Raw genomic sequence first — 9,135 nt, forward strand, 5'->3', positions numbered from 1 at the left:
AGCTTCTGACCGCACTGACACCGGTGCAAATCTGATCCCGGAGTGAGCCCAACGAAGAGAACCAAGAGTGACTCCGGATTTACACTGGTGCAACTGAGACCAGAATCTGACCCAAATGGCTCCCAAAACCTCTACTTTGGGCAGCTTGCATGGCCCCTTCAAATTCCTGCTGCAAACTATCTGCTGAGCTCCTTCCAGCAACCGAAGAAATATATGCCTTGGCACTGACAGAGTTTCGGTTCTAGAGCAGCAGCTCCAGCCATGAGATGAGGTTTGCAGAGCCTTAATTAAAAAAAAAAAGTGTGTAGTGATCTCGATTGCCTGCAAAACCCACAAACCACTGCCGTGTCCGCACCCTGCGAAGTGAGCTTGCCCTGAAATCACACGGACAAGGTTAGCTTCCTGTGCGCTGGGAGTTCTCCCTGGAGCACGAATAGACACGCGCACATGCCAGAAGGAAGGGCCATGCCTGCTTAGCTCTGTGGTCCAGTACCATCCCGAAATATTTCCAGACCGATCTATTTCCACCGCACACACCTGGCCAAATCACCGCCGGCGCTCTGAAACAACCTTCCCTGAGGCCTTTTTTAAAATATTATTATTTGTCTCTATAGACCTTGACACCCCGATATGGAATTCAAGGGGTTTTTTTTTCCAAACGATCAGGGCTAAACACAGAACAAATGTTTCACTTGAACCGATTTGGGAAGCCGTAAAAAAATCCTCTGAAGTTTCTGTTTCGCCAACACGATCCCCTTCCCTCGGCCATTTAATATAAAATATATTTTTAAAAGCCCGGTCGGATAGCATCTCGCAAATATTTATATTTCAATGTTGCCTGGCACCCAGCGTCCACATTAGACTCGCTAATCCTGCCACTTTAAATAGATGAATTAATAAAGCAAATGAGGGTCTAATAAGCTGACTGTCCTGCCTATTGAGACAGGGGGAGAGAGACTAGAAAGTGCGCCAAATTTGTTTGCAGTGGATCAAGGCTAGCCGCCTTTGCTTCACTTTCTTTATCTTAATTCCGACTTGAAAAGATATAATTATCTAGTTTGAACAGAGCTGCTATCAAATCCTTCTTTAGGCAGTGAAGGGAAAAGCTGGAGTGGATTGCAGTGTTCTGAGCCGCTCGGTGCTGCCTGAGATAGTGAGTAATGAAGTTGTGGAGTCCTGAGATACAAAGGGCATTAACCTCATTAGCATGAAACCTTTTCTTCTAACCATTGTGGGACCCTTTCAGACTCCTAATCCCCCCTATTTTCAAAGCTTGGTTTGTAATAAAGCTTTTAGGGGGTTTTTTCAAAGCTAATGGCATTCTCTGAAGATTTTATTGCTGTTACGTTACATAGGACGCTTAATTTCTCTCTCTCTTTCCTTGCAGTTGAAAAAAAAAAGTACATAGCTCCTGAAGAAATAAGCCTTTTATCAAGATGGGAAACAATTTATAGAAAGGTCCAAATCTGCTATTTAACTGCGACCTGTTTAATGTTGGCACATTCGCATGGGTTTGAAGTAGAACTCAAGCGAAGTTGGGCGAGTTTGAGGTGACAAAGGCGCCCGGATTCATTTCAGGATCCGTACAACCAGCTATTTGGGGGGGGAAACGTAACGAGAAGTTTACTCGGGGAATAGGTCCGCTAAATAATAATCTTGGGTTAGATATAGGGAACTGCATTGCGACATGCATCTCACCGCCTCTGGGCCTCTAATATTTGTAGCTGCTCTGAGTGGAAAGTCACCATTATTGAATAAAGAGCAGCGATGTTTAAAAATAAGATCGGACTTTTTTTTTAAAATGACATAGTACCCTATCGTGCCAACACGTGCATGGAATGTCTAATCTTAAATTTACAAGGCAGGATGTTTAACAAAGCTCCTATTTTCGCGATGCATTGTAACTTCGCCTTATCACAGTGTAAAGGGTAGTCAGATTGTCCTAAATTATGTCCAACTAGCCCCCCTGGACCCACGGATTAAGAGATTAAAGGAGACCACTGGGCAATGCCTCCTCTTTCCCCTTCATATTCCTGGTATGATAATTGCCTAAACTGATTTGCACTTTCACAAAAGCTTGCAGGATTCTTTGTAGCTCGAACAGAGCAGACGAGGTTTCTCTATCAATGGAAATAAAACTGATTAATGCAGTCTATCAGGCTAAGGAGCAAATGAAGCATGAACAAACAACTGTGTACCCCCAGAAAACCAGCTAGTTTCCTCAAGGATTGGATGCAACTCCCCCTCCCCCATGCGTCCCCCAACACACACACTTTAATGTTCGAGTTTTAACGTTTTTCCCCAGAATCGCTCCCCGCGACTAACACACAACCCGCCAAATGGTCACGGTATACATCTCGCGAGTCCTCATTTTCAAAACTAAAAAAAAAAAAAAAACCCTAACTTTTTTTTAAAAATCAGAAATCCCGCAAAAAAAAAAAAAAGAAAAAAAAATAGCGGATTCCCCTGTGTTGACTGCAATTGGCTACATTGTTTATCTCTTGCCCTTTCTGTATTAGGGGGAAAAAAAGTGGTTCTGATCTCTGGGTTATTTTGTTTTAAACGTTCTACTGATAAGCGACTGAATTAATGAATAAAAGGCCAGTCAGTGCACCGCGCATGATGAATGGTTCATTGGTGCGGAAATTGACATGGATGTTTAGGGTGTGAAGTCACTACAGTAACAAAAAAATGAAAAATAAAAGGGGGCGAGGAAACGAACTTCCAAGGTTCAAAAAACGTGGAAAAATACTGCTTAAAAAATTAGGGCATATGGATAAATCTTTATTGACAAAATATTGACAATGACATACTTCTTGGAAGTATATAGTGTGTTAGAATTCTAACAAATTAAACACAAAACACAAAAATATTTACATTCTGGTATAGAAGACATTAAGGAAACATTTGTCACTTTTTTTTAGTAGCTCTATAATCTTGGAATATTATAAGCTCAGTGCTTGAAACTTGCCTCCAATGAAGATGGCCATTGAGAATCCATCCTTTATACAGAGTCCTTTACACGGCGACTGCCAGGTTTGGAAGTTTTGCCAATTAGGGACCCTCTCATCAAACGTGGTCATTGGACTTAAACAAAAAATTAAGCTTCATAATGGGACTATTATATTTTAAATGATTTTTTTTCCTGCAGCAAAAGTCAAAACCATCCCCACCCCATCCCACCGTGTTGTCCATTTGGGAGGAACACTATGGTTACTGCTACTTCATTTAGCTTTCACAATCACTTTGACGCCAGAAGTTATCATAAAATGTTTACAGACGGCACATTTCTCGTAATATAAAATTAAAAAGCACACAGCACCTGTCTCAAAGGGGAAACAAATGACAATCCATTTCTGTCTTTAGGAACTGTTTTTGCCCACACGGCTTTTACACATGCAATTCAAGTTTCTGAAACAGGTGTGGTTCTGGGCTGTGTATGGAATTCTCTTTTAAAGACTGGACAAACCGAGAAGTGCAATATGTCCTGTTAGGGGTTTTCTCTCTCTCTCTCTCTCTCTCGTAATTTTATTTTTAAAAGTGGACTGCGAGAAACGGAATACCTGTCAATCATCTTGTCTCGGTGGTTTGGCTTTGATTGACAGATCCCCCCTTTGCCAGACTTGTGCCAGCAGTGCCACATTTTGGATCTTTCGCTCGCTCGCTCTCAGCTGCTTCCTAGACGAGAATTGCATTTTGATGAAGCCTTTATGTATCTTCCCTGCAACGCCACTTTCTTGTGTGTGATCCTTTTAACACTTTTTTGTTTGGTTGGCTGAATGTCCAAGTGCCAGTTTTTAATCGTCTGAAGTGACGTCTATTTCTTCTGGACTGGCTTGTTTCGTAGCAATTCTCCACCGGTTAATGTGATGAGTCCCTTTTTTCTTCTGTTGTGAGTCTGAACCTTCTTCTTCCAACTTTTGTCGCTTAAACTTTGTCCTTCTGTTCTGAAACCATACTTTTACCTGCAGATGGGAAACAAAGTTGGGGATTACTTGGCTGGTTTCACTTTAACACTCCAGAAAATTGGTGAGGTCATTACACTGGTTCCCTTTGAAGATTTCTGCCCCCATTAAGGAATGTTGTATGGGGAAAAAATATAGCTCTATTTTCTTTCTTTATTTTCTCAAGGGTTGAAGAAATTTGTTCGGAAGGGGGTCCGGAACTCTGCGTCTGCATATGTGTGTGTATATATATACAGCGTGCGTGCGTATACATAGAGACAGAAACTTGGGTGCATACAGTTTGTCTGTCTATATAGGGTGATATATAAAGAGAAAGTGTGCACATCCATACACACACACACACACACACACACACAATGTATGACTACATGCACGTATATAGACTGCCCCCCACACACATACATATACTCTCTCTAAACACATACGCTCTACATAATACTCATGAGTTTTCCATACACCGCATTACACATGAAGTATCTAATTTGGAAAAACAACTAATAAATTCTACAACCAATTGCACATAATCTTTCAAAAGAACCAACTACTCCAGTCATAATACAAACAAATAATCGGCCCTTCTATTTTGGCATGCCCCCATTTTAAGTGTGTAGTAGTATTCAACATCTGGGAAGTGATCCCTGAAAACTGCAATGTATTTGTTCAATGTAGGCCCCTTGGAACAGAGTCTTGGATAGATCAGTTTAATCGAATTTTGGCCGGGGGGGGGGGTGAACTTATATTATAGCATCCACTGTTCGTTAACATTCTGGACCAGCTGAACTTTGGAATAACTATTTTGACAGTGAAAACTGTTCAAACTCCCTTCAACATGATATTAATTAAAAAGAAGAGATGGCGATCCTTCTAAAGTCCCACTAGGGCCTTTACTTTCCCAGGGGAGGAGGGAATCAGGATTCTGAGCATTATAGAGGCGTCTCCTTGAGAACATTCCCCCCCCGCCAAAAAAAAACCTAGCAAACATTACAAACCCATTTTATATAGCGGTTGTTTTTGCCAGTGGCGTCCAGAAGCGATCGTATTAAAGCGAACCCTTCAAGTGCCGTAAAAAAATGCCTCTCTGAAATGTGTTCAGATTGGAATAAATCTGATTTAAATATACACCAGATTACTTCAGTCATTTAATTACAGATAGTATTGATCCAGAAGTTTATCTCGAGAGCTGGCCACACTCCTTGGACTGGCCAAAGGTAAACACGGGTGGGTTTTTTTTAAGCAGTTCAGGCTCTGGTTCTGTCTGAAAGTGCCTGATAAAGGCCCTAGCAAAGGGGGGTTGGGGGGACTGGAGCATTTTAATAAGCTGGTTTAACCCGCTTCGCTGGCTCTTCAGAACAGAGCTACTACCATGCCAGGCACACATCTCTGCTGCATTTTCATATTCTCCAAAAGTCTCCCATTAAAAAGCTGAGCGGGGAACAAGGGGTGAGTTTAATTTGCTTTTAGTTTGCTAATTGAAGGGGAGGACGGTTCATTTCTGCCCGCTGATCTCCAAAAGGGAGCTCGTTTGTAGGGAACGAGGGGTTTGACATCTGGACAAAAGACCCCAACCAGCTTCGGAATCAAGCAGGACAAAGACCACCTTAAATACAGCTTTCCAGTGGAAATAAGCCGGTGACCGGCCCCTTGTTCGGAGAACCTCATAAAAGTGGCGATCCCTTTTTATTGTTTTGTTAGGGAGACTTTTTAAAACAAAAGCGCCAACCTCTTTATTGCTTCCCCCCGAAAAGAAAAAAAAAAGTGTTACAACTTAATCCACACAGAGAGCGTTACTGTTTACTGGGAACTTTGAACTAGGCTGCGACTGGAGATGCCCCCCCCCCAATACAGTGCCACATACTGCAGCAGAGACAATCCCCTCCGCAACTCCTCACTGTGGGTCTCCCGAACACCCCCGCCCCAAGGAAAAAACAACTCTAGTATGACACTAACAAAACCGCGTGAAACGTTAATACGATCGCTTCTGAGCAGCAGAGTTCCGAAGAAACTGAACATCTCTCTCTAAATAATCCATCTGGCTTTAAACACACGCCTTAGACAGTTCACATGCATCCTAAATACGAAATGGCTCATCCACCCCATAAACTCTTACGGCTGGATCGTTAAGAAGCCTCTGAAGTAGAATTAGCCTTGTATATGCTTCAAGAACCCAATATGATCTGTCTTGACAATTCTAAAACAATTCAATTATTCCAATCTGTTTCCTTCCAACATCTTTGATGCAAGCCCAGACCATTCAGACTGACTGAAACAATCTGTCCGTGGTGCCGTCCGAGGCACTGCTGCCTTTGCACCCATACAACCTAAGACAGAGTTGTAATTGTCACTTGAAATATACAGATCAGCTAAACAAAAATATCCCGCATTAAAATTCTGCACCTCAGCCAGCCGACACAGAGAGATATAATTAAAGTAATTTGGGTTAGTAAGACGTCTGTGTTTAATTTTTATCTTTATGTCTCTGCAAGTAAAATATCCCAATTTTGCAGGAGCTCTATACAGGAATAGAAAATTCGCCTTATAAACTACGTCTCTTTCCCTAAAATAAACAGTTTTTAACCCAAATGTTACTCAAATTGGCACGAAAAACCCACAACATTGGCCAAGAAGTTGTCCTTTGAAAATGCAAATCGAGATTTTTAATATTAACCGGGGTGTAGTCATTCATTTATCACCTTCATGTATGGTCTATACAGCGATCATTTAGAACTGAATGACCACAGATAACCCACAGGGGAAAAAATAACTATGGTTTACTTTGGACATTATTCATAATAATAATTGTGACCCCTGTAATTTTTAACGAAGGTAGGTTGTTTTAATTAATAGGACGTATTTTATATTAACCAGGCAGTGGAAAGGCATACTGAGCTAGACATACACCGCCCCCCCCCCATTTATATTAGATATGAATCCCTGCATTTGCAGAAAAATTGTATATCTTTTACTCCGCATCTTGGAGTTTGCCAGCGTATTTTGTTAGTTACATTATTAGACCTCACATTCCGGCCCCAGAAACTTCCTATCTGTCCCCTTACCTGAGTTTCCGTGAGACTGAGGCTGTGTGCCAATTGTTTCCTTTCTGCTCCTACTACGTAGTGATTCTTTTCAAAAGCATGCTCCAGTCTCAGTAACTGGGATGGCGAGAAAGCTGTACGAATCCGTTTGGGTTTCCTGGCCAGTGCATTGTGCAAGAGGAAGCTCTCTGGGCTGGTTTCATTCCCTGGATAGCAGGGCAAAACAGAGATTAGCAACACACCTTTCCACAAACACACGCCATTCGTATGATGGCGTTACTTACCAAGCGTTACTTTCTCACTATTTCCCAGTGGAGAAAATTCTTACTCGTTTAAAAAAAACCCTCCTTCTTTATACATTGTTTCCCCTACCATATAGAAAAAAGGCGAGACTCCAGATCAGTACGCGAAATTAATCAATAAAATAAAATCCACCTTTATGGGTGTATGAAAAACTAATGGATGGAGAAATCACCGCTGTCATATCTGTGTTATTTATTGTAGTAGCTGTTAGAAATTCACAACTGGGTGTAGATTAAACCGATGGTTATATTTTAAACCTAATAAGAAAGGCAAACTATTCACAATACGAGCTGTCCAGTTATTCCAATATTATAAATTCCGCAGATGTGCAAGGGAGTGTGTGGTGATCTCTGTGCATAACTTGGCTGTTTAGAGACAGCCCCGTATTCTTCAGATCTGACCCTGGTTGACCCTCAGAAAACTACATTCCAGAGGCTTTTGGTTATTTCCCCTTTTTTGTTTGTTTTGAACGGCATCTTTTAAATAGTTACACACAGTTTATAAGCCGGCACTGCAGCAGACATGCAGTGCTAATGCCAGCGAGGGGGTTGTTACCCTGAACTCTCTGTTTACCAGCCCCTTGCGATTGCGGCAGCGGGACTAACACATTTTCATAAAAATAAACACACAAACAAACAAACTTTAGGGAGCGTAAATCTGAATACGCGTTTTGCGGGCGTGAAGGGTTGATCGGTTGGTTTCTCTCCCTAGGAAGGATCGCCATTTTCGACTAATGGGAATCGTTTCTTGCAAGGTTACAAAACCAACGAAGAACCAGCTAGGTCCTTTTCAGTTTTCTTTAAAGATCGCCCCATTAGGAGGTTGTGATTTAAACCAGTCTGTGACATAACACCGGGAAATTTCCGCCCGCTCTTTACCAATCTGCTGATAACTGGGACCAACAATTTGGTCAGCGAAACCTGTAATTTTGTTCTGAGAGGCTATAATCCGTTTTGAACCACGTCTCCCTTTCTTCAGAAAGGCTCTCGCTCTCTGCGGAGGGACATCGGAGGTTGCATTTTGCAGCCTAAAAAAACCGGGCTGCTGCTTTCAGAATAAATAAGGTGGTTGTTGGGGGTTTTTTTTAACGGCTTGAATGTCAAAACACACACACACAAAAGTGAATGGGACATCGTAGAAAAGAAACCTGATCTTTCTTTGGGGAAGCGGGAAGCTGTTAGCAAAGGGTTAAATTAACTGGGGCAAGGGGGGATTTGTTTATTGATTATGCGCCATAAGCTTTGGTTATTTCCCCTCAACTGGTTATTAGTCATTTGGCAACTGGAAGGACTCTGTGTGAAATTCACCCCCCCCCCCCCGCAAAAAAAAACCCAAACTTGCTCGCTCTCTTTCTCATATAACCGCTCACTTTGTTTTAATGACAGATTTCAGAGTAGCAGCCGTGTTAGTCTGTATTCGCAAAAAGAAAAGGAGGACTTGTGGCACCTTAGAGACTAACAAATTTATTTGAGCTACAGCTCACTTCATCGGATGCATTTCATCTGATGAAGTAATGCATCCGATGAAGTGAGCTGTAGCTCACGAAAGCTTATGCTCTAATAAATTTGTTAGCCTCTAAAGTGCCACAAGTCCTCCTTTTCATTTTGTTTTATTGGTATTATTTTGTTTCTGTGAACAATAGGAAGTCGGGGAATTTTTTTTTTAAACGGAAACTCTTCGTCGCGCCGGCTCTGCCTTGGCTGCGCCGATCTGGTTTGTCAAGGGAGAAATATACCGATAATATGACGAGTTATATTCCGTGTCTGCAACGGCGTTTGATGTTCCCCGCAGCCCTGTTTGTTTGGATGTTTGTGGCAGGCCGAGATCCAGAGCGG

The 9,135-nt window shown here is 42.0% G+C and overlaps 1 protein-coding gene across 1 annotated transcript in view; it reads right to left on the minus strand.

The window, feature by feature from the left end:
* Positions 1 to 2,768: 2,768 nt before the first annotated feature.
* Positions 2,769 to 9,135, minus strand: part of EMX2 (empty spiracles homeobox 2) — a 7,810-nt gene continuing 1,443 nt past the window's right edge. Inside the window, exons 2-3 of the mRNA XM_038410258.2 lie at positions 7,019 to 7,203; positions 2,769 to 3,965 (exon numbers count right to left, since the gene is read on the minus strand). Coding sequence (XP_038266186.1) covers positions 3,798 to 3,965; positions 7,019 to 7,203 — 353 coding nt within the window. The 3' untranslated portion in view covers positions 2,769 to 3,797. The remainder of the gene's footprint in view (positions 3,966 to 7,018; positions 7,204 to 9,135) is intronic.

Source organism: Dermochelys coriacea, chromosome 7 (genome assembly GCF_009764565.3).
Source record: "Dermochelys coriacea isolate rDerCor1 chromosome 7, rDerCor1.pri.v4, whole genome shotgun sequence".
NCBI lineage: Eukaryota > Metazoa > Chordata > Testudines > Dermochelyidae > Dermochelys > Dermochelys coriacea.